The sequence below is a fragment of the Ictidomys tridecemlineatus genome, chromosome 5 (assembly GCF_052094955.1).
Source record: "Ictidomys tridecemlineatus isolate mIctTri1 chromosome 5, mIctTri1.hap1, whole genome shotgun sequence".
Lineage (NCBI taxonomy): Eukaryota > Metazoa > Chordata > Mammalia > Rodentia > Sciuridae > Ictidomys > Ictidomys tridecemlineatus.
The window spans coordinates 112,608,586-112,633,587 of NC_135481.1; the positions used below are offsets into that span (position 1 = coordinate 112,608,586).

At 54.7% G+C, this 25,002-nt stretch overlaps 1 protein-coding gene across 4 annotated transcripts in view; it reads left to right on the forward strand.

The window, feature by feature from the left end:
• Positions 1-25,002, forward strand: part of Slc24a4 (solute carrier family 24 member 4) — a 125,820-nt gene that overhangs the window by 87,050 nt on the left and 13,768 nt on the right. For 2 of the 4 annotated variants that reach the window (XM_078050737.1, XM_005339140.4), the window contains exons 8-13: positions 1,013-1,038; positions 2,728-2,781; positions 3,423-3,565; positions 7,256-7,425; positions 9,044-9,248; positions 23,833-23,999. In XM_078050737.1, coding sequence (XP_077906863.1) covers positions 1,013-1,038; positions 2,728-2,781; positions 3,423-3,565; positions 7,256-7,425; positions 9,044-9,248; positions 23,833-23,999 — 765 coding nt within the window. The remainder of the gene's footprint in view (positions 1-1,012; positions 1,039-2,727; positions 2,782-3,422; positions 3,566-7,255; positions 7,426-9,043; positions 9,249-23,832; positions 24,000-25,002) is intronic. The other 2 variants (XM_078050736.1, XM_021735830.3) reach the window with 2 other exon arrangements.

Consider the following 25,002-nt stretch of genomic DNA (forward strand, 5'->3'; position numbering starts at 1 on the left):
TGGGTTTTCCAGAGAAGCATACCGGATAGGAGACAAGGAAATGGGGCGTGGGTGGGTGGATGAGCGGGAGATTAATTAGGCTATTAGCTCAGGCAGTTACAGAGGCTGAGAGGTCCACGATAGGCCACCTGTAAGCGAGAGGCCCAGGTGGGTGGCTCAGTCCTAGACCAACAGCCTGAGAATCTAGGGGGCCACTACTGTGAGTCCTGGAGTCCAAAATCCCAGAGAAGCTGGAGTTCCGGTCCCTCGAGGAAGGAGAGGAGTACCCCAGCTCTGAGAGAGGGAGGGGTGAGGTGAGCAGACGAGTGCAGATGTACCCCCTTCTCCTTCTGTTCTCTCCAGTCCTCGGCTGATTAAGTGGTGCCCACCATGTTGGTGAGAGTAGACCTTCCTTACTCAGTCCACTAACCCCAAGGCCAGTCTCTTCCAGAAACACCCTCACAGACATACCTAGAAATAATATTGTACCAACCTGTGCGTCCCTCGACCCAGGCCAGTTAACACCTAAAATCAACCTCTACATGGAGCAGTGTCATTGTCCCCACTGTCACCCCTCAGCTGCCTTCCAAGTACACAAGCTGAACCTCCCCCTTGGCATTCCCAAAGGGGCCACTCTATTTTTTTAGCTGAAGCCCCACCCTGTCGCACACACCCTCTGTGTAGACACATGTGTAGACATGGAGGTAGATTCTAGTCTTTGAAGTTCCATGATTTCAGTAATTATTTGCATGATGACGGGGACTCCTGCCAGGTCAGCCCCAGCAGCTTTAGAGAAGCATGGGCCACTTGTCCTGAGAGAGCCACCCGAAGCTGGGCCACATGAGGCCCAGGTCCCACCGCTGGCCCAGGTCCCACCAAGGAAGGGTCACCTGCTATAGTGAGTAGCAGAGAAGCAGAGCCCGCTTCCTGTAGAACAGGTCACAGGCCAGTAGGGGGTGGCCCTGGGTGTGTAGGGGTCTGCGTTGTTTTTCATTTGGAATAAATATGCCCCCTGGCTCCTTTTGCCTTCCAGTTCATATACGATGAAGAAATTGTGTGGTAAGTCTTTAAAATCTGTTTCTTTGGAGGGTTTTCTCTTGTTTTTGTTGGTTTCCTGTGTCCTCGGTGGTTGGATTCACTGAACCATTCCTAGAATTACTTCCACAGACCTGAGCTTATTAGTCTGTGAACGTCGAAAGATATCGTGCCGAGCAATCTTGCCTTTGTGTTTTCAGAGTGAGAAAGGTGTTTCCCCGATATGTCTCCCCGACGGATATCAAAATAGATCATAAACTAAAAGAACCGCAGTGTGGTGGCTTGCACGAGGATGAGCTCGGGCCGACGTGGAAGACGTTACTGCCCTAGGTCTGGGGTGGGATGCGACAGAAGTGTCACGGCAGTGAGTTAGGGCTGGCGCCTTAATGGCCATTCCCCTTGACCTCCCTCCCTCTCACCTCAGGTGAATTCAAATCTTACTATAAAAAGCAGAATTTTAAAAAGAACTCAGAAGAAAATATTGGGACTCCTCTTTGTGACATGGAGGCAGGAATTGATTCCTTCATTAAGATACGTAAGGCACAAATCCTAAGGGACAGGTGGAGACCTCCCCTCCATGCCTTAGGCACGGTCTCCTGGGGCAGAGCCGTGCCCTTCGCCGGCTCCTGGACATGATTCAGAGTCTGCACGCTGTAGATATCTGTTTTAGGGAATGTCCCCAGATGGTCAGCCTCGGGGTGTCCGCTTCCTGACGAGAGCAGCTGTGTGCTATGGTCCTGGAGAAAGCAGGTGTGGTCCCTCCCTGGCCCCAGCCCACCATGCAGCCCTGGAGTCTCCCCACTGCTGGGTCTCATTTTGCTCAAGTGTGGAAGGAGCTGGGCAGATGGCTGGGTGGTCTGCAAGTCCCCTTCTGGCTCTGTTGGCCTGTGGACTCCCTGTTAGCAAAGGAAGTTCTGCAGATGACTGCAGCCCATGCCCAACTCACAGAGGACTGTGGCTTCCCAGGGGCTTGTGGTCAGAGGTTCAAAACCCACACAGCCCCCCTCCCCCAGGGTTGGACCATTTCTAAAGAGCAACGAGGGAACGTTCCAGGCTGACTCCCCACTACTCCATCACATGCCCAGTGGGTGGCCCCAGAGGCTCTAGCGCCCTGCCCCACCCCTTCGCTGGGGACTTGGTCCCTTCTGCCTGTACCCTAGTTCTTCGGGTCCCTGACCAGACTCTCGAGTGACCACAGGTTCTCAGAGTGGAATCCAGGCCCCTGCCTCCCCGAGGTGGCTGCCCCACCCTCCTCCTTCCCGGTGGCTTCCGGTGGGGCTCGGCTGGGTCCCGCAGACCCTCGTGTTTGTGGGCCTGGAGAGAGCAGGTGTGGTCCCTCCCTGGTCCTAGCCCACCATGCAGCCCTGGAGTCTCCCCACTGCTGGGTCTCATTTTGCTCAAGTGTGGAAGGAGCTGGGCAGATGGCTGGGTGGTCTGCAAGTCCCCTTCTGGCTCTGTTGGCCTGTGGACTCCCTGTTAGCAAAGGAAGTTTGATACCCCCGCCCCCCGGCCTTCTCTTATCCATCACCAAGAAGACTCCCCCTGGCCGGCAGCCTCAGCAGGCCCATCCCACCCATGAGCCTGAGTCCTGGGATGGGCCCTGGGATGGGACGGGAAGGACACACTGCTCCCTGGCCTGCCCAGCCATCCCGACCCTGGGTCCCCAGGCCATGGCCTCCGGGTTCTAACCGCGTTCTCCTCTCTCTCTCTGAGGTGGGAAGGCTTGGTGCTGATCGTCTTGTACGGGTTTTACATTCTGATCATGAAGTAAGTATTTCTCCTCCTCCTTCGGGCTGTGGGCACCCCCTTCCACGTCCTGCTCCCACCTTTGATCAGAGCAGGGGACAGTCATCCGGGTTTCTCTTCTTCCTCACACCTCTATGGGTCATTTTCTAGAAAGGCCACACTCCAGGTTTTTTGAGAATCCTCACTTTGATATAAAATATCCTCCGTGTTTTGTAAGAATGGGAGATAAACTGTCACCCTGCAGGAGTCTCCTCGGGCACATCTTCAGCAAGGAGCCAGCCGGGGGACCTGGGGACGGTGAGAGGTCCCTCTCTCAGGGGATGGCATTGCTGCCTCTGAGTGACGTAGCCCATGTGAGCAAGAGTCGCTGCTGGGGAAGAGGCCTGACCCGTGGGCTGGGCTGGAAGTCCTTTATCAGGGCAGGTTTGTCATGTCCAGCTGCAGGACTCAGTCATTCTCTTGGGCAAGAGGTCTCTGACCCGCCAGGAAGCCCCCAGCCCGCACACTGTTCCAAGGGTCCTGCTGGGATGGCTGTCAGTTTGGGTGAAGCCCCTCCCCGGCTGCCCGCCTTGGCCAGCACTGTGCTGACCACAGCAGATGCCCCCACCTGGTCAGTGGGAGTCCCTGTGCTGCTCTGACCTCCCGTCCTCCCCGACCCCCAGGTACAATGTGAAGATGCAGGCCTTTTTCACAACCAAACAAAAGAGCATTGCCAACGGCAACCCGGTCAGCAACGAGCTGGAAGATGGTAATGACTTCTATGACGGTAGCTATGATGACCCCTCGGTGCCATTGCTGAGGAAAGGTAAGGCTGAGCAGACAGGAGCCAGAAGCTGGCCGTGGAAGCCAGTCTTTCTCCTCACACACCCGCACACACACTCCCCCGATATGGTCACCCTTTTACCTTTGGTCACATGGACCCTCAGTGGGAAGGGACGGTCTGTGTTTGAGACGTGGTTCAGATGCCTGTCTGCATAGATGGGAGAAGGATGGAGGGACGATGTACCAGGAAGGAGAAAGCCAAGAGTGACAGAGTGCAGTTTTCCCGGCAGCAGGTGGAGGCCGCTTTGGCTTTTCCGATGAGCCACAGTGTCAGGGCCTGTGACAGGAAGCTGAGGGCTGCGAGGACAGAGGTGGTCCTCCCTGGGGTTTCTGCAGTGCCAGGCCCAGGCCTGCAGGAGTCTGTCCAGGGACAGTTGCCCAGGGGAAGAGCAAGGCTGGGAAAAGGGCCCCTGGCCAGCCCTAAAGAGGCCTGAGGGGGCCCCGGGGCAGCAGCCTGGTCACCTCTGCTCATGTTGGACTCCCCCCTTTCCTGGAGTGTAGGGGTTCTGGACATCTGGATCCAGCCGGAAGCTGGCTCTGCCCCGCTCCAGAACAGCATTTGAGCCTGGTGGTTGTCACCATTAGTATCTGGAGAGGCAGGGGCTCAGCGGCCCCCTGTGGTTGCCCCTGGGTGTTGAAGGCCGCCTTAGCCAGGCTCCAGAGCCCTGCCCACCCGAGGGTCTGCCCCTCCCTCTCCGTGGTGTTTCATGAATGTCCAGTAGGATGTCCCAGGGGGAGTCCATCTCCCAGATATGTCCTCAGAGGGGCAGGACCATGTTGGCCACTGTGGGGATTTCAGCTCCACCGTCACAGTGGCTCTGAGCTGCCCATCACAGTTCCCAAGGTCTGGTGGGACAGAGGCTGGCCCCTGCCCAGCACAAACGTGGTGATTGATTCCTGGTCCCCTGGACCTTCGTAGCAAAGAAGAGAAGCACCACACGGAGGGTCACTCAGACCAACAGAACATGCCCACTTCCCCAGGTGCCAGTCCCCAGAGCTGCCTACTGTCCCGGGGGCTGGCAGAGAAGGCCGCCCCCCATGCCCGGTGAGAGGCACCCCTTGTTTGCAGTGGGAGAATTCAGCTTCTCACCTCCCAGGAGATCTGTCACCCCCACACGTGGCGCCTCTGGGAGCTCAATCATGACGCTTGACCACTTCTGTGTCTGCAGCAGGAGGGCTTCCCCATAATTTTATCTCCCCCAAGTCTCTTTAAGTCCAGGGTAACTTCTAGAAAACTGGAGACTGTTCATGAGTCTGCCCTCAATCCCTGGGGAGCAGGGAGGACCAGGTCTCGCTCTGGCCGTCAGTAAGGGCAAGGGCATGAGGTCCCGGAGGTGGGGGTCCAAGGCGCAGGCCTGCACTCCTGGAGCTGGAGACGTAGACCCTGGGATGTCTTAGCCTGAGTCTTTGCTCCCCATGAAAGGCTCCCCGAGGACCCTGTGTGGGGTGCCACTGTGCGCTGTCCCCTGAATAGACCTGACCAAATCGGGGGTAGGAGCCCCCGGTGACCACAGGGCGACCGAGGATTCCAAGGACCACCAGCTGGTGGATTCTCTCAGGAAGCCCTCTTGGCCTGGGATGCAGCTCCGTGGTAGAGCATGGGCTAGTGCGTGAAAGGCCCTGGATTCCATCCCCAGCCCCGCAGCAAGCAAGCAAGCAAGCCCCTGCTCTCTCAACCCTGACTTGGCTCTTCTCAGCGGAGCATTTCCCACGTAAAATCAAAAACTTAAAAAACCCAGCCTCGTGGGGACCTTTTCCCCACCACTCTTGCAAACACCTTTATGCACTTGAGTGTTTTCGGGGGTTCTAGCTCAGCCTACTGGATCAGTGTCCTGGCTGGTTTTCAGGTGACCTTGCTCACAGCCTGACAGCCAGGGCCACCTGCCCATCGGCTGCCATGCCATAGCCAGCCAGCCTGCTCAGAGAACTCACAAGGGGACCTTCCAGGCTGCCCCGGCCCTGGGCACAACTTGAGCTTGGAGCAGGAGGGGAGGGGCGATACCTGTGCTTCTGAACTGCCAAGAAAACAGGCTATAATGAAGTCACCTTTGGGGCAACTTGGACATGCCACGGCATGCTCTCACTTGATGGGTGGCACCAGGACAAAGTGTCCCAGGAAACAGGGGTCATGGCTCCTGCCTCATGAAGCTCCATAGTCTCCCTCCTTCTGAGTCCCATCCCTCCCCAAGTGGTGCCTGGGGCGGGGCTGCTTCTACAGCAGGGAGCCGGGAGCCAGCGGTGTTCTGTGGTGTCCCCTGCCTCTGAGATGGCAGCCCCAAGATCGAGGGTCCCCGTGGAGGGAGCCTGCTACTAACACCTTCCTTCAAATAACCCCCTGGCATCTCTACCACCATCAAGATGCCGCCCCAGGCTCCACCGCACGCTAATCACCTCTGCCAATCTGTTGGCCTCTGCTCCCTAACTCTCCTGAACTGTAAGTAACCTGCTCTCACCCCTCAGTAACACGTGCATCTAAACAACCAGTAAAACCACGTTGCACGCCTCTTGGAGGTCAGTGTCCGTGGCACCCCGACGGGCCTCCAGCTGATTTCTAACCACACGCCTCCTGTCTGCTGAGCCTTGCTGCCTCTGTGTGTGTGTGTGCATGGTGTGTGTGGGGAGGGTTGTGCGTTTCTGTGCCATTAACTCCTGCAAGACGGTGCTTCCTGGACCTGCCCCCTGGTTACCCTGTTACTTGCGAAGGACATGGTGGGATCTGGTACCTGGTGCAGTGTGACAGCTGCCCATTCTCATAGCCCTTCAGAGGGGACAGCGTGGGCTTCTTTTTTGTGCTGTGCTCATGAGTGGCTCGGTTACTAGGCCGTCCCGGGGATCTGGAGCCCAGGGTCCATCCCCCAGGATACTAACACCGAGCATATCTGAGAAGGTGTCAAGGGACAAGCCCAGGTCTGGGGAGCTCTGGTCAGCCCCTGAGTGGAAGGAAAGGGCCGGAGAAAGAGAGGGCATGTAGGGTTCGCCCGAGACACTGGCTGGCCAGCAGCTCCTCTCACCAGCCTCTGGGCCGGGTCCAGGGGCCGGGATCCCCATCCTCGACTTTGCAGCTTCCCTGCGGGAAACAAGGTTAGAAGCGTCCCTGCCAGTCTGTAAAGTTTCACCCGAGCAGGGAGAAGACAGGGGAGGAAGGCTCTGCCACAGTAAGGGTGGGGGCTGTGATGAGCACCAGGTTACAGGCCAGAGCCACCTTCACAGCCATCGAAGGTTCTGTGGTCAGCACTTGCGCTTTGATTTTATACATCAGGGCCCTCTCCGTGCAACGTATGTTAAGAAAGGAAAGTAGACAGGCTCTGGGACCTGTCTACTGCAGGTGGACGTCCCTGGTGAGGCTTAGTGGGGCCTGAAAGACCCTTGCACTCGCCCCAGGCTGGCCCCAGAGGACAGGGAGATGGACATCCATGGATGAAGGGGCCAGATGCAGAGGACTGCCCAAGAGCACCTCTGCCGGCCCCTCTGGGCGCCGTCAAAACTGCCAGGTGGCTCTTTGGGAATCAGTGGCCCACCTTGACTAATGGGAGGAGCTGCAGCCAGGCCCCCAGACTTCCAGGTGCCGGACCCCAGCCCCAGGAAGCCCTCGGGGCCAGAGGGAGTCCGTGGCCCCGGCACCTGGCTGCCGTCCTCTGGGAGGTCAGCACTCACCCTGGCGTTGTGTCCATAGTGAAGGAGAAGCCGCAGTACGGCAAGAACCCCGTGGTGATGGTGGACGAGATCCTGAGCTCCAGCCCCCCCAAGTTCAACTTCCCCGAGGCGGGCCTGCGCATCATGATCACCAACAAGTTTGGGCCCAGGACCCGGCTGCGCATGGCCAGCAGGATCATCATCAATGAGGTGAGTCCCCCTGGACCGGGACAGGGCAGCCCTGGGGCCTGCAGAGGCCCGAATCATCCACAGGCAGCAAAGGGTCCCTCCAGCCATCCAAGCCAGCCCTGGGCACTTCAGAGATAAGTGCAAAACCGTTTTTTAAAAAGTATTTATTAACCAGTATTTCAGAAACAACAGGCGTGTGTCTGGCCGGCATCTGTCTGGCCGGCGTCTGCGGTCTTTGCTATCTGTGTGCGCGTGGGAACTCAGGTCCTTATTCGAAGGCAGTGGCAGGGGCTGTGATGAGCACCAGGTTATGGGCCAGAGCCACCTTCACAGCCATCGAAGGTTCTGTGGTCAACACTTGTGCTTTGATTTAATACGTCGTGGCCCTCTCTGTGCAAAGTATGTTAAGAAAGGAAAACACTGTGCCAAGCTTTGAATCATTTTGATCTAAAGGAGTAAAATTTGTATGGATGACATTGTAGCGAATCCTGCCCACTTTTATTAAGTGTGATGGGGGGGGGCTGTTAACTAACCAGTTTGGGGATTTGGGTTTGTAGCATTTTTTTATGGCCTCTGTAGGCAGGAGCATCGCAGGTCTTGATGAGCAGGTGAATACTGGTTATCCTAGCCCACGGTTAGAAGCCACTGGGAATGTTCTTTCCCTGTACCGGGGTTAGCCAGCGTGGGGACCAGAGAGGCTGGGCTCGGGAGGAGGGAATCCAGAGTTTTAATCCCTCCTTGGCCACTAATTCAATCTCCCTGGGCCTCAGTTTCTCTGTCTGGGCTGTTGGACAGGCGGAGTCCAGCTCTGAAGATTCAGGGGTACACACTGGCAGGACACACCTGCTGCACAAGCTGTGATTTCTGGGACCCACTGTGGCATGGCAGGGGGAGAATAAGAACCCCAGGTGCCCAGTTCGAAATTGATTATTAAGACCCTCTGGGCTCGTTTTTTTCTTCTGTCATTTTAATTCCACAATGTCACAGAGAGGTTTGCAAAGCTCCAATCATTCAGTGGCAGCAGTGCCTCTGACACGGAGGGAGGGGACACGGGGGTCCTTGTTTGCAGAGGCTGGGTACTCGGGGCACGGGGAAGGAGGGCTTTCTCCAAGGCTGTTCCTGGACTTTCTGTCCTGGCCCCCACAGGGCTGCACCTGAGGCTGACCATTTCTAGTAAAAGTAGCCACAGTTTACTGGGCGCCTGCTCCGTGCCAGGAAGATGCTGGACATTTTTCCTGCATTAGAGCTTTGATCCTCCCACCGACCATCACTGGATGGTTCCGGGGTTTCCTTCGGGTGAAGTCATTCACCAAACCACACGACTAGAGAGGGGCCAGCAGATTCCAGGCCAGTCTCAGTCTAGACTCTGAAGGAGCCTGCGGGGGAACCTGGGGGTCGACCCAGCTCTGCCCCTCCTTCCTACATCTTCATTCTTTCGTAATCCTCGTCCCTCCTTGCGTTGCCTGCTATGGTCTCTGCCAGGTGGCTGCCCGTCAGGCCCCGTGCACACTCCTTGAGTGTGACCCTGGGGACTCTGTCCTGGAAACCTGTCAGCTGGGTGTACACAGGACCAGGGACCAGGGCAGGCGTGTGACACCGTGTCACCTGCTGGTGTCTGCCTTGCCTCCCACCCACACAGCGGCAGAGACTGATCAGCTCGGCCAACAGTGTGAGCAGCAAGCCGCTTCAGAACGGGACGCACGAGAACATCGAGAACGGGAATGTCCCCGTGGAAAACCCTGAGGACCCTCAGCAGGACCAGGAGCAGCAGCCGCCACCCCAGCCACCACCCCCGGAGCCAGAGCCGGTGGAGACTGCCTTCCTGTCCCCCTTCTCCATGCCTGGTACGTTGGGGTGGGTGCTGGGTGCTCCAGCCATGCCTCCACGGGCTCCATCCGGACGGAGCCCTGGTCTCCAGCACAGAGGCCTGGATCCCCGAGGGAGGTGGAGGGCTGGTGCCGAGGGGCCACCTCCGGTCACCAGAGTGCTTAGGACATCCTCAAGGAATATGATGTCATCTGCATTGTGGCACACTGGTGTCCTTGCTGCCATTCCAGGCTGCCTGAGGGCCTTTGCACTGCACTTTGCTGGGATGAACTACCCCAGTTACCCGCTGGCTCATCCCTCGCCACCTTCAGGGCTCTGCTTAAACACATCCTATCGCTGTGGCCTTCCCAGACCACCTTGTTTAAGATACTTTATATTTTTCTTGTGTGTCTCCCCGACTAAAAGGGTAGCTTCCAGGGCCAGGTACCTTTGTCTGTTTTGCTCACTGCTATGGCGGTGTCACCGGGCTTCACAGGTGTTTTGTGGCTCTCTGTGGAATGGGTGAACTCAGGAGCTCACGTGCAAGAGGACCCCAGGCCCACCCCTCGCCTTTGCTTTACCCCAGTCTTCTGTGAGGGAGAACGAGGCCTGAGCTCTGGGGGCCTGTTCTTGGGGTTCTGTCTTGGTGTCCGCCATCCTCCGAGGCAGCAGAATTCCAGAACTTTCAAAGCCAGAACTTGATGTTTTTTCCTGAAAAGAATTCTGTTTAACATCGGCTCAGCCAGCACTGATTCAGGGGGACTCTGGGGGCATGGGGGCTGCCCCACCCCATCTTTGGGGAAATGCTCCTGTCTCCACGTAGACGGCCCGAGCCAGTCAGGCTGTGTCACTCTGCGCCTGGCTGTGGCTTGAAGATACGGGCTCCGCTGGGTCATGGGGTTTCCCTGGAGTTCCTGGACTGGAGGCTCAGGACCTGCCCCTCGTAGCCACCGGCAGGCTCTTCCCAAAGCCCAGGGCCAGCTCGGAACTGGTGCATTTCAGGGATTGGAGCAGGGCCTGGGAATCCTCATTGTCAATGCTTTTCCAAGTGATTCCTGGGACCAGCTGAGTTAGGAACTGCTGTCCCTGGTCAGCACCTCCCAGCCTTTCCCAGAGGAGTCTGGCACTGGGGTTCAGCCTCCCAAGGCCCCCTGTGCTGGCCAGGCAAGGGGACTGGCGTCTAACCCCACCCCTGTGCATCCTGGCACATCAACACACCTGTCTGGGAGCCCTGCTTACCCACCTGGTCTGGTGGGAGCAAGGCCACACTGGACTTGGGTGGCTGTTGGCCCTGGGGCCATCTGGACCCTGAGCCCTGCATGAGGTGGTGGTCTCCAGATCCTGGGTCCCCTATGGAGTCACCAGGTGGGGGAGTATTTCCACATGGCAGGGTCCTGTGGGGGGGGGGCAGCATGTCCACCCTGAGGACTGACTCAAGGGTCACTAATGCAGGACAGGCCTGAGTTCCTGACAGGTGCAGACGTGTCCTTGGGTGCCACCCTGACAGCCCTGGCAGTCCTACGGGCAGCCAGTCCCTCTGCTGAGTACGTGGGGCTGACTGAAGGCAACCTCAGCGCCCAAAGGAGCTTGCGTCCCTTGGGGCCTGGACACCAGTGCCAAGGACAGCTATGGCCACAGCCATGGAAAGGCAGCCTCGCTCCAGGAAACAGGCAGACTACAGGGCTGGGCCAGGGGCCGGCTGCTCTTGGGCGGTCTGCACACCTGTCCTGCACTCTGTGAGGTGGGACTTGGTGTCCTCATTTCACAGACGAGGGGCTGAGAGGCCACAGCCACCACCCACCACCGGCCACTTGATCTGAATCTGGCCCCAAAACAGCCCCCATCGGGATCCACAGGAAAGCCAGGGCCAGGCCTGTTCCTGGGCCAGATCCTGCTCTGTAAAGTGGGGCAGACTCGTGGAAGGACAGCTGGCCTCCTTCAAGCCTCCAGCTATTGGGATGGCAGGGAGGCCCCGGGACCAGCCACCTCTCCCACCTCCTGTCCTGGGACCTGGGCTCCTCCGGGCACGGCCATGAGTCTCAGATGAGCTGCTTCCCAGGGTGGAGGGTGAGCTGATCCCGGAGGGCTGGAACCCATGGCCGGGCCTCCTGTCCCCGGGTTCTCTGCCCTCTGGGAGTGCATCCCTTCCTGCTGGACTTGACCCACCTTCTTCCTCAAACCAGAGGATCCAGAAGTTCCCCTGGGCCTGGCTCTTCAGTGAGCCGAGTGCAGGGAACTTCCTGGCCATGCCCGACTCTCTGTCCTCGGAACAGGCCTGGCTTCCTGGGTCCCAGGGACAGCTCCCCGAAGACCCCACAGATGGGATTCCAGGCCTGTCCTTGGAGACCACAGGTCATTTCCTCCTCCTGTCCCTCTCCGTGTGCAGAGCAGGGGGCAGGGGCAGAATTGCTGCCTGAGCTGGCTGCGGCTGGTTCAGGTGCCAATGGCAGCCAGGGGACGGGGACCCCAGCACAGGCAGGGAAGCACAGGAAGCCAGAGCCAGCTAGTGAGACCCCAGGCCAGGGAAATCCTGCATGTCCAGTGGCAGGACCCCCCCACGCCCATCTTAGCTCATGGCTTATCCACCAAACAGTGGCCGGGGACATGGAGCATCCACAGGGGTGGGTGGGACTGGGGTCTCCCAGGTTGGGTCCTCAGAAGGCATCACAGGACCAGGGAAGGAAAACCAGGGCCAGGCTGTGGGAAATCCTCAGGGCCAGCTGGGAACCCATGCAGCATTGAGGGATCGAGGGATGGGCCATGGCCAGACCCATGCCAGCTCTTCTGTGCTACCAGGGACCGGCAGGGACAGACTCCAGGCCCCAGGTCCTGAATTTGAATCTTAATTCTGCCACTCACCCCCGTGTGACCCTGGGCCAGCGGCATCACTCCCTGAACCTCTGTTCCTCATCCACAAATAGGCTGATGCCCCCGGGGTCTGGGTTGACCTGGACAGTGGATGTGATGATGTAGCCACGGTCGTCGCTGCACACCATTGTGCGCATAGTAGGTGCTCAGTAGATTCCCTCCCCCCCCCCCCGCACCCTCCTCAGCTCTGGATGGCTCTTGAGCGCCGTGCTGGCCGGGAGGAGGGGGTCTTGGGTCCTTCTAAGCCCAGGAAGCTGGCACTGCAGAAATGGCCCTCGATGATCCCCGCCCCCTCCCAGCTGGGAAAACCAGGGAGCCTGCTGATGCCGCGGCTCCTGGTGGCTCCACTCGGGCTCCGCATGGCCCGGGCCCCAGAGTTCGTATGGTGGGGTCCTGGACCAGTCCTGCCCTGGTTGTGGGAGCCACTATAGATGGAGCACCTCCTGACCCTGTGAGTCAAGGCCAGGATTCCAAAGAGGCATCCTGTCAATCACCAAGCACGACTGCGGGCTCAGGGCAGGAACCAGCCAGCTCCCACGGTGGCCGAGCATCTCTACGTGTCCACGAGGTGGCTGTGCTGAGATGGTATTCACTTGGGGTCACATTCATCCCTTTCAAGTGCCCCATCCAGTGGCTCCCAGTGTATTCACCAAGTCACGCCACCACCTCCACAATCAATCAAGGACATTTTACCCCAGAGAAACCCCATAACCATGAGCAGTTACTGTCCTTGCCCCCAGGCCCTGCAGCTACTAATCGACTTCCTGTCCCCCTGGACTTACCTCTCCTGAACATTCCATATAAATGAATCACGTGATATGTGGCAACTTTCACTTGGCCTACTCCGGGTATCCCCATTTGGAGCACCTGTTTACTTCTGTCCCTCTATAGCTGCGTAATACTCCCTTACACTGGGTAGGCCACGCCTGGTGCATTCTCCAGTGGGTGGACATTTGGCTGGTTTCCACCCTTTGGCTATGAGCAGCTTTTGAAAGAGCTAATAGGGCTTCGTGGAGAAGGGGCTCGGGATGTTTTTTCTATTTGTTCTAATACATGACAGTAGAATGCACTTTGAGACATCATACGTAATTGGAGTATCACTTCTCATTCTTCTGCTTGTGCGTGATGTGGAGTCCCACCAGTCGTGTCGTCATGTATGCACACAGGGTGTTAATGTCCAATTCATTCGACTTTCCTTCCTATCCCCTTCCTCCCTCCTCTCCCTTCACTCCTCTCTACCTAATCCAAAGCCCCTCTATTCTTTCCCAGCACTACCCCTATTGTGAGTTGGCATCTACATATCAGAGAAAACATTTGGCCTTTGGTTTTGGGGGATTAGATTATTTCACTTAGCATGATGGTCTCCAGCTCCATCCATTTACCAACAAATGCTGTCATTTCTTTCTTCTTTATGGCTGAGTAGTACTCCATTGTGTATATATACCACATTTTATTTATTCATTCATCTGATGAAGGGTACCTAGGTTTGTTCCATAGTTTAGCTTCTATAAACACTAATGTTGGAAACACTGTGAAGTGACAGAAGCCGGATGCTGAAGGCCACATGTTATGATGCCATTTCAGTGGAATACCCAGGCCAGTCCAATCAATGGGGCCAGAAAATGAGTTAGTGGTTTCTGGAGGCCAGAGGGGAGCAACGTCAACTGGGCACTAGGTTTCTATGGGGGGTAATGAAGTCATCTAGAATTTTCTAGGGGTGGTATTTGCATCACTTTTAATATGCTATCAGCTGTTTTCAAATGGAGTTCACCTAGAGTTGTGGCTCTTAAAGTGTGGTCTGGAGTGGCCCCGCAGCCTCCAGGTCTCAGGAACTTGTTGGAAATGCGAATTCTCCAGCCCAGTGTGGTGGCACGTGCCCGGGGTCCCAGCTACTCAGGAATCTGAGGCCGGAGGAGCCCAGGGTTCAAGGCCAGATGGACAACTAAGGGTGACTCTGTCTCATTAAAGATAAAGAAGTGCACATTCTTGGAGCCCTGTTCCAGGCCACAGGTCATCAGCCCCGGGGGTCTCGCCTCTGGGGGACTATGAGTCCAGGGGCTGCACTCTCTAGGTGGTGCCGCCCCTCTCTGGGGCCCTCGGGAGCCCATGTGTCACCCAGTGGCACCGACACTCCCACGTGCCCAGGGCAGCCCTGCTTTGGCTGCAGCGTCTGATTAGTTAACTGTCCAAATTAATTGGAGGTTTTCCGGCAGCAGCTGCATCTGTTCCCTCTCCTGCGGTGTGACCAGCCATCTGTTCTGTCACACAGCACCTTAAGTGCCTGTTGTCCCACAGTGACATCGTAAAGTTCTGCTTCCACAGAGAAACCCGAGCGCGTGGGGAAGGACGGCCCTTTGCCCTCCTTGGTGCCAGGAGCCGGGGTGAGCTCTTCTCTCTCATGCTGCGTCCAGAGAGAAGGAGTAGGGGGCCAGGGGGCCTCCAGTGGCATCAGGGGGGGTCCCTGAGTCGGGCATTGTGCCACCACTCCTGTGGCTCCATGGCACTTTTGCCAGGCCTGAGCCCTTCAGGATGCTTTAAGCCAGAGCCCCGTCACCGTGGGACCACTCAGGGGCTCAGAAGGGGGGACGAGTCACCTTCCCCCAGCCGTGCAGGCTGGCTTCCGTCTCATCAGCTGGCAAAGATGGCCTCGGTCCCACTGGGTCAGCCCGGGGCACAGAAGGCGCCTCGGAGGGAGGATCACATCCAGCCGCTAAAACAGGAAGCTCAGTGCCAGGGCCTGAGGCTCGGGGGATTTCTTTTCTCGTGTAAGAAGCAGCCCTGGCCTGGACGGTCTCGCAGGCCAGGGCTGCGCAGCCGTGTCCCCTGGCCATCTTCAGCAGGTGGCTTTGTCTTCGGGGTCTGCCAGGTCCTGAGCTCCAGCGTGTCTCTGTGCCAGGCAGGGGCGACCAGAGGCAAGGGGCGGGCGGCGAGGCCCAGGCCAAGGTCGGCCTGTCTTACAGGGGTGCTTCCTGCAGGCTCCGCCGAGTAGACTCACCGTCCACCCAGAACTGTCCGTCCCCATCTCGAGCTTCACGGAGACCTAGGGAATTAAGGATTTCAGATAGGGACTCACTGTCCCAAGCAAAATAGCGCTCTGTTGGCAAGGGGCCCGGGGAAGGAGAGGTGCTGTTCCCAGCAAAATCCCCCGATGGGCTTGCAGAGTCCTGCGGCAGCCCAGGACCTGCGTAAACCCCTCCATGGCAGGCCAGGCTGTCCTCTGTGCACCGTTGGCTCCCCCTACCTACCACAGTGTTCAGGGTGAAGAAGGAACACGCTCCATGAGTGTGGGGATCTTGATTAGCCGAGCCACAGCAGGGTCAGTCCTGCCTAGGCCACAGCAGGTGGGATGGAGGAGTGCTTCCCCGCAGGGAGATTAGCAGGCAGATGAGGTGAAGGGCCACCGTGTTGCTGGCCAGACAAGAGCGATGACTGCCCTCTGGGACCCGGAATCGCTCGAGTCCTTGAGAGACCGACTCACGTTAGCAAGACTCCCAGGACCTGATGGAAAGACCCGGAAGCGTTTTCTGAAGTGAGCAGCATGTCATAGGTCACCACTTTCCTTATTTTCTTTGTGCCTCAGGCTTTGCCATCTGAGGCCCCTCTCTGGGAGACACTGCCCCTTCCAGGCCTGGCTGGTTCCTAGAGCAAATGGCCGGCTTCCAGGCGCCTGCCCTCCGTAGGCAAACCCACCACCCAGAACCCTAACGGAGCCACACCCAAACCTGGCGGTTGGACCGCAGGGATCACGCCCCTCCGTCCTAATCGTCCCAGGGAAATGCACCCACTGGGGGTCAGCCCCGCAGAAACCACTCAGCCCTGGCCTCCCGGCTTACCTGTGTTGCCATGGAAACCAGAGCCTGGGCTCTTCCCCTCCACCTGCCTCCTGGCCTGCGCTGGGGCTTCCCCTTGTGGCCCTGCCTGGTGCCCTGCCTCTGCCGCTGGAGACCTGGACACGCCTTCCCCATGACAGCCACGCCTGTCCGTGTGTCCTGCCTGATCAAGACGAATTCTAGGACAGAGGTGGGTTTGGCGAGATTATGTGCGTCTCAGCGTAACTCTGGAAATCGAGGGTCTGGAAGCAGACGCTTTAGAGTCCCGGCAGGACTGGGGAACCTGTGAGTGAGCAAGCCCCCAGGCTCGCGGTCAAGCCAGGAGACCAAACCCTGGGGCAGGACGTGGCACGAGAGTGAAGCTGGAATGAAAGCAACGGGATGTCTTCAGCCAGGAAGCCCCTCCCTGCTGTCTCTGTCTTCATAACGCTTTGGCTCGGGACCCTTGGGTTATAAGTGATAGAAGCTGTGTTGGCTCCAGCAGGAAAGGGGACCTTGGGAGAGTATCTCCTGGAGCCGGGGGAGGTGGGTGTCAGGATGAGCTGGAACCAGGAAACATCCCGGTCCCTGTCCCTCGTTCATCCCTTGACCCTCAGACCCGCTCCTCCTCCCCTCCTGATTTCACCATCCAAGACACACGGACGCTGGTCCCAGACGGGTTGGCTCAGTCTGACTATAACCCCCCCACCCCCCGGCTGCTCATGTGTAGAGCAAAGCCGTGGCTGAAAATAACCCTCCTAAGGGGCGCGGGGCAAGTGCTGCCAGAGGTGTCCAGGTCCTTAGGGAATCCGGGCTCTGGGCCCAGGTGGCCTGAGTTGGCACAGCCAGGCCCCAGGCCCTGCTTCCAGGCGATCCGGGCCGTCAGTTCTGCCACGTGTGATAGGTTCTCTCATTTTTCCATCTCAGTGGTGTTTCCTGGCGACGTTCTGGTCTCTTGGCACAAGTTGAAGGAGCATCTGACGTCATCCGCGTAGTTTGTAGAGATTCTTTGCGGGGAATTGGGCTTTCAAACGGTGACTCTCTCCTCCACGATGGTCGTGCTTCCAATCTACTTCTGTTTCTGACGACCTTTTTCCTGATCTTGGCCTCACTTTCTGGAGGCCCTGAGGGCCTCCCCTGCAGTTGATGAGTCCTGGGTTCTGCTGGGGCTGGACCAGGGGCTGGAGGAGAATCCCACAGCTGCCCGTCTGTGAAGGGCTGTCGTCCGCCGAGCCTCGAGACTTGTACAAAAGCTGTGTTGGTCAGCTTCCTCATGGTGACTAGACACCTGAGAAAATCCACTTAAAGGGCTCTCCCAGTGAAGGCCCCAGCCTTCAGCACACGAGCCTATGGGGAACATTCTAGATCCAAACTATACTCAGAGAGCCTCGGGCTGAAATGGGTCCGTCCTGCAGACCGCCTCAGTAGTAAGGTGGGGCGGGCCGTTGACTCAGATTGACAGATAGCATCTCATCCCGAGCCCCAGTGTGTTCTCATCTCCCTATTTTAAGGTAAGAAAATGAGGCTGGGGAACTGCTTGCCCAGTGCCCACAGCAAAGGAATGACTGGATTTTGACAGTCAGACACCAGAATTTTGCCTTTAGCTGTCCTGTCCTTGGCCTCTGACCACTGGACTTCAACTTTAGAGCAATTAGTAACAAAACTGCCAATAAAGTGCCAAATTACCCAGCGCAGACTCTTGGAAAGCAGGAGGGTGTAGCACCTCCTGATGGTGTGGCCAGGCTGGCGCGGTGGCCCCGGGAGCTGTTACCAGCTGTGTGTGCACCCTGGTAAGGAGAGCCGGGGATGACGGTCAGGTACGAGGTCAACTTGGGTAGAGTTTCAATCATTCATATCTTTAAGATCCAAAACTTTACCAAAGAGAGAGCTCACCACGGGCTGGCGGGTAACGGCTTCCAGAGGAATTATTACAATGTGGAGGCTGGGGATTTGCCAAGTGAACGGCAGCGGGGGCCTAGCCTGAGCATCGTGGAAGCCTTCCACACCTTGACCATGACCATGACCACAGCAATAAACCTCTCCCTCATGTGATATCTATAAAAAGAAAACAAATGTCATGAAATAGTGATTAGCCTTCACTGCCTAGGACCACTCTAATATTTTCCATTTCTTTTTAAGAAAATGCTGGTTGCCATCCACTAATTGATTTCCCAGTCCACCAAGGGATGCCATCCAACCTTGCTTACCCTGCGTTGCCATGGAAACCACCCCCAAGGCCAAGGCCAACACACTACAAAGGGTCCACTGAGCAGGGCATGGGGGCCCACGCCTGTAATCCCAGAGGCTCTGGAGGCTGAGGCAGGAGGATCTTGAGTTCAAGGCCAACTTGGTGAGGCCCTAAGCAACTCAGCAAGACCCTGATCCGCTTGGGTGTCTGTGAAATGAGAAACTTACCTGTGTCATTTGTGCCCGTCTGCAGAGGCTCCTGGCCATTGAGGTGTCTGGGGTCACAGGTCCCCAAGGCGAACTCTGCCCCTTTGTACAGAGTTTAGGTCGATTCTAGAAATGCCTAAGGCCTCACTGCGGCCCAGACGAGCTGCACTGTGGGCTGACAAGAGCCTGAGATGTCGCACAAGCTGGGATGAGAAGGTGCAGAAGCGTCTGCAGAGGAAGCTCCGGGCAGGCAATGTGTTTCAGATGCAGCATCGGGAAGGGACCCGCAGCCCAACTCACTGACGTCAAGCTAACCGAGTTCCCTGAGGTCACTATCACAAGCCGGCTGGAGGTTTTTCTTAATAATGTGTTTTTAATTATTTAGGAAGATTAAAAGCACAGGTGCTCAGAGCTGAAGCAACTACTGCTGGCCTACTTTGCAATTTTTAAAAATGAGATCTAATTCATATACCATAAAGTTCACCCTTAAACATTCAAGGGTTTTCTGATATTTTCACAAAGTTGTGTAACAATCACTAATACATAATTCCAGGACATTTTCATTATCCCAAACAGAAATTCCACCCCACAGACAATGGCCCCACTCCTTCCTCCTCCCTTTCCCTAGCTACCGCTAGACTACACTCTGTCTCCACAGAGTTGCCTGTTGTGGACATTCCTAATAGCCACCTTTTGTGTCTAGCTTTTTCCCTGTTATAATGATTTCAAGGTTCACACAGACAGCCTGGGCCAGTACTTCATTCCTCTTCATGGGCAAGTAATATTCCTTTGTGTTTACACACCGTATTTTGTTTATCCATTCATCACTTGCACTATTTGGGCCGTTTCTTTTTTGGCTGTTATGAATAATTCTGCCATGAATATTTGCATACAAGCTTTTATATCAACATTTTTTTTGTTCCCCTTGGGTATATAGGAATAGAATTGCTGTATTATATAGCAGTTCTCTGGTTAACTCTCTGGTTAACTCTTTGAGTTTTCTAAGAAGACATTTGACACTCCCACCAGCAATGAATGAGTGTTCTTATTTTTCCACAATCTCAGTAATATTTGTTATTTAATCTTTTTATTTTTGTGTGCACCAGAGATTGAACCAGGGGCACTTACTTCAGCCCTTTGTTTTGTTTTGTTTGGAGACAGGATCTCTCTAAGTTGCTGAGGCTGGCCTCAAACTTGTGATCCTCCTGCCTCGGCCTCTGGAGTAACTGAGGTTGCAGGTGTGCACCACCACACCCAGCTGTTATTTATCTTTTTTACTGTAATTATGCTTGTGAGTGTGAAACTGTTTTGAATTGCATTTTCCTAGTGGCTAAAGATGGTGAGCGTTTTTGTTTGTTTGTTTTTTGTTTTTATAGGCTTACTGGCCATTCATGTATCTTTTTTAAATTTTTTAATTTTTTAAATTTTATTCTATGTGGTGCTGAGGATCGAACCCAGTGCCCCACGCATGCCAGGCGAGTGCATTACCGCTTGAGCCACATCCCCAGCCCTCATGTATCTTTTTTGAAGAATTGTCTATTCAAATCCCTTTGTCCATCTTTAAAATTAGGGTATTGTTTTGTTTAGGCAATTGATGATTTATGAGGGCTCTTTATATATTTTGGACTCTAGGTCCTTATCAGATATATGATTTGTGAGTTAGGAGGAGTCCCCTCAGTTTTTCATTAATGTCCTATAAATCACTAAATTTTTAAAATTTTGATAAAATCTAATGCATTTTTTCTTTCATTGCTTGTGATTTGGGTGTCATTTAAGAAGCCATTGACTAATCTTATATTATAAAGAGCTGTTCCCATGTTTTCTTCTAGTTGTTTTATAGTTGTAGTCCTTATATTTAGGTCTAAAATCTTTAAAAAAAAAAAAACACAAACAAACAAACAAAAAAACCTTAATATGGTGTGAGGTAGGGAACCAGTTCCATCATTTGCACATGGATATCCAGTTTGCAGCATTTGTTGAAGACTGTTCTTTCCCTATTGAAATGTGTCTTTGTCCCCCACTTAGCGGGAGTCGGCATCCGCCTGTCAGAACGCTCCACCTTTGGTCTGGGGGTTGGCTTATTCCATGCAGCCTGGTCATCTCCAGCTCCACCCATTTGCCAGCAGAGGCCATCATTTATGCAAGTGTCTTGACACCCTTGTCCTGTGTCAGCTGACCTTGAACGAAGGGCTTATTTGTGGACTTTAAATTCTAGTCCCCCTCCCTCGTGCCAGCAGCTCCTCTTATTTGTAGAGCTCTGTAGTCGGTGTTAGGCTCAGAGTGTGTAAAATCTCCAGTTTTGTCCTTTTGCAAGCGTGTTTTGTCTGGGTCCTTTGCGTTTCCATGTGGATTTTCGGCTCAGTTTGAGAATTTCTGTAGAAAAACCCCTTGGGATTCTAACGGGGATCCCATCAACTCTGAGAGCCTTTGGGGAATATTGCTTTCTTAATAATATTACAATTGTCCGTGGGCTGGGGCTGGGGCTCAGTGGTAGAGCACTTGCCTAGCATGTGTGAGGCCCTGGGTTCAACTCTCAGCACCACATATAAATAAGGGCATCGTGTCCACCTATAACTAATGAAAATATTTTTTAAAAGATTACATTGTCCAGTCCACAAACAGGACATCACCCATTTATTTAGATCTTCTTAATTTCTTTCAATGATGTTTGGTAGTTTTCAACTTATAAATCTTGTACTTTTGTTACACAAATATAGGTAGTAATTTTTTCTGATGATGCTATACATGAAATGGTCTCCTTAATTTCATATCTGGATTATTCGTTGTTAGTTTATACAAGTGAATTGGATTTTGTATATTGATCTCATATCTTTCAACGTGGCTGAGCTTGTTAATTCCGTGTGTGATTGTGCATCCCTTACAGTTTTCCATATACAAATCTGGTGATCTCTGCAGAAGGACAGTGTTGTTTCTTCCTTTCCAATCTGAAGGACCTTTACTTCTTTTTCTTGCCCGATTTCCTTGGCTAAAACCTCTAGGACCATATTGAATAGAAGGGGTAAGAGCAGAGCTTTTTTGTTCAACCCAAAGGAGTTTTTTTTAATCTTCCCTGTGATTTCTTCCTCTATCTCAGTGATTTAGGAGTGTGCTATTTAGCTTCCACACATCTGAATCTTCCAGTTTCCCTGTTGCTGATCACCGACTCCATCCCACTGTGGCCAGGGAACACACTCTGCCTGATGTCAGACCTAATGCCTTGACTCTTGTCTCGCAGCCTGACACCTGGGCTGGCCTGGAGAAGGTTCTGGAGACTGTTCTGAATGTGTGTATCAATGCTCTCCATCAGATGGGGGGATCTCCAACACGAGTTCTCGGTCTTCCTCTCCTTTTCCCCTCCCCCCGCCTCCCAGGACGCCTGTTTATCTGCTTGGTGTTCACAGGTCGCTGAGGCCTGGTCATTTTTCTTCTTTCTTTTTGTCTTTCTGATCCTCAGGCTGGATCATCTTCAAGGTTGTTGACTTTTTAATTTCTGCCTGCTCAAATCCACTGTGGAACCTCTCTAGTGGATCTTTCATCTTGGTTATTGTACTTCCTGATTCCAGAATTGCTGTGTTTCTTAAGTCACTTTGATCTCTTCATTCATATTTTCCAGTGAGATTCTCGTACTTTCTAGTATCATTCTCATGCTTTTCTTTAGTTGTTGTAGACATTAAAAAAAAAAACCAAAAACCTATGTATATATTTTTAGATTAGCCGAATAAGTTTTTGTCTTATGAACCCAACCTCTGGACTTCCTCTGTGAAGGTCATATTGGCTCTTCTTTTCCCTGTGTCTGGGCAATATTATTTTGCATGACTCATAAGTTTTTGTCATTGTTATAGAAACAATGTATTGTCATATATTTAAAATAACAAAATGTGGAAACTCTAGAAATCACCTTCTTCCCGCTTTCCAGGGTGACATTGTTGTTGTACTGTTATCATTGTCATTTGTTTGTTGAGTGATTCTTCTGAACTAATCCTGTAAAATCTGTATTCTTGGCTGGGCAAGGCCACCCCCGTCTGTGCTGGGTCACACTAGAGGCTCATAACCAGGCAGACGCTTCCCTAGATACTGAACTCAGCAGCCCCCCGTCTTTGCTGAGGGGCTCCGTGTCGTTTGGGGTCGCCTTCAACTTTTAGGCAGGAAGTTTCGGACTCTGCATTCGCCTTTGCTTTTTGCCGTCACAAAGCCTCAGGGTCAGGCAGAGGTGAGAGCTTAGGGCACCTCAACTCTCCTGACCCTGGGAACCACCCGGCAGCACTGCGCATGCGCTGGGTCCTTGAGGTCTGCAGGAACACGTGGCAGCTTTGCCAAGCCCCTGTCGATAGCTCATTGCCTATTGGTTTTCCTAACTGTGATCTGCCACTTGGGGCCCATGATTTGATGATGGCTTCTGACTGTTTTCATCAAAACCCCAGGAAAAGGCTCTTCACACCAGGTTCAGATATGTAGACAGTCTTGAAAGTGGGGACTTCCAGGAAGCACCAGAGAGGTCCATAACAGTAATTCTGGGGGTGGGGTGGGGGTGGGGGGGCTTCCCAAGTGCTCTGTGGAGGTTTCTAAGAGGGTAGATGCAGGCTCTTGGAGGCCCTTTCACAGGTTTGGAAACGTCAGTCACAACCTGCCCCCTCTGGTGGCCGTAAGTGGGACTGCAGGCTGCTGGTTGGCAGGTGAGAGGGAATGGAAATGGGGAAAGTAAGAACCCCCGCGGCTCACTGGGATCTCGCTGATGTCCTAAATAGACATCCTGGATTGCCACAACCTTTGACTGATTTCCGGAGTTCTGAAAAACAAGATTGTCACCATTTTTGCCATTGTCCCCACTGCTTTTACAGAGAATTTCAAAGGTCCTTCCTGCACTGCCGTCCGCACACCCATACCGGGTGTCTCATTAAGGACACTGCTACACTCGGCGACTTCCTGAGGCCACCTTTCCTTGGCTGAATTGTGTGGGAATTCCTTGGCAGGGTCCAGTGTTGGGGACCGCCAGCTAAGGCACACACCTTAGGCTAGTCTGTACCTGTCATAGGCTGACTGTGTGACCTTGGTCGAAGAAGATCTACTGAGTACTGACTGTGTGCTGGGCTCTTTGCCGAGGTCTCAGACTGTGTCCCGTCATTCTTGCAACAACCAAGAGATTTTGTTGCTACTTAATAGATGAAGAAATGAATAGTATACAAAATGGCCAGCGCTGTGTTGATTATCGCCACATTGTTGTATTTGCATGACTGTTATCCTCGGGGAAGGAAGTAACACTGATGGGGTCACTCAAGGTCATTTGAATTCCAGCCCGTCCATCCGTGGGATTCCAGAGCTCAACCACATCCACATCCCGGCTCCCTGGCCAGGTTCCTCCCTGCTCTGGGTCTCACTTCCCGAGTCCTAACAAATGAAGGATTTGAAAAGACTACAGTTAGCCAGTCTGCACATGCTTACTGTTTTGTCCTGCTGCTTCCAGAGTGACATTATGGAAGCCTAGGATTCTGGGAGGTGTATAACTCCGTGTCTCTCTCCCCCCTTCCCTCCTTGCTTTCCCCACCCCCTGCAGAAGCACGAGGGGACAAGGCCAAGTGGGTGTTCACCTGGCCCCTCATCTTCCTCCTGTGTGTCACCATCCCCAACTGCAGTAAGCCCCGCTGGGAGAAGCTGTTCATGGTCACCTTCGTCACTGCCACACTGTGGATCGCCGTCTTCTCCTACTTCATGGTGTGGCTGGTGAGTGGTGGGAGTGGCGGGGGGACTGGACAGCCAGCCCCTGTCCAGCAGAGGAGGAAGGCTGGGCTCAAGGCCACCACAGGCACTGCTGTGCCACCTCGGGGCCAGTGGCTGATTGCTCAGAGGACAAGGGTTGAAACACAGTGCAGGCGCTGTGCTGTGTGCCAGGGGCTTGGCCGCAGCTTGTGCTCACCTCTGAGGCGGGCGTGCGGGAGGGATAGGGACTTCACACAGGTGAACAGCGGGATGGATGGAGGATTCTGACGGGGGTGGCTGATCACAGGCCCCCTCACTTCTGGGTTCCCCAGGGGAACACAAAGGAAAGGGGCCGGGGCCGTGGGAGATGATGGTGGACGCAGGTGGCTCTCCCCAGGACCCCCCAGTGCTCCTCCTGTCCCTTCCCCTGTGCCCAGCTCTGCTGTAAGCGCCCCCATGTGAACTCCCCCATGACGACCCCATGGGACAAGTACTGTATTGTCCCCGTTTTACAGATGAGGAAACTGAGGCATAGAGAGTGAGGGTCTCGCCCAAGGTTACACCATCAGTGAGTGCTAGAGTTAGGATTAGAACCCCAATATCGGCCTCCTGGTCCGTGGCCTCCACCCACACCAAGAGCTGCCTCTCACTCTATGCCTAGAGTTCCCGTGCCCGGGGATGGAGGTTTTGCAGCTTCTCAAAAGCTTGGCCCAGGGTCAGGGTCCACCTTGCTGGGGCCCTCTTACCTGTGGTTTTGAACTTCAGATGGCCTGGTTGGGGGCCTGACAGTGCCAGCAAGGTTTGCTGGCCTGGGAGAAATGCCCTTGCTGTCACTGTGCCCTGGTGAGGGTGCCAGGGAGGAGTGAAGTCCCCTACCTGCCTTTTCCCTCTCTCGCCCCCAAAGCTTCAGGGAAAATAATTCTTGAGTGTGAGAGTCCACAGGGAGGGACCTTAGAAGTGGATCACCCCCAGCACAATTGGGGACACTGAGGACCAAGGTCACACAGGTAGTCAGGGACAGAGTTGG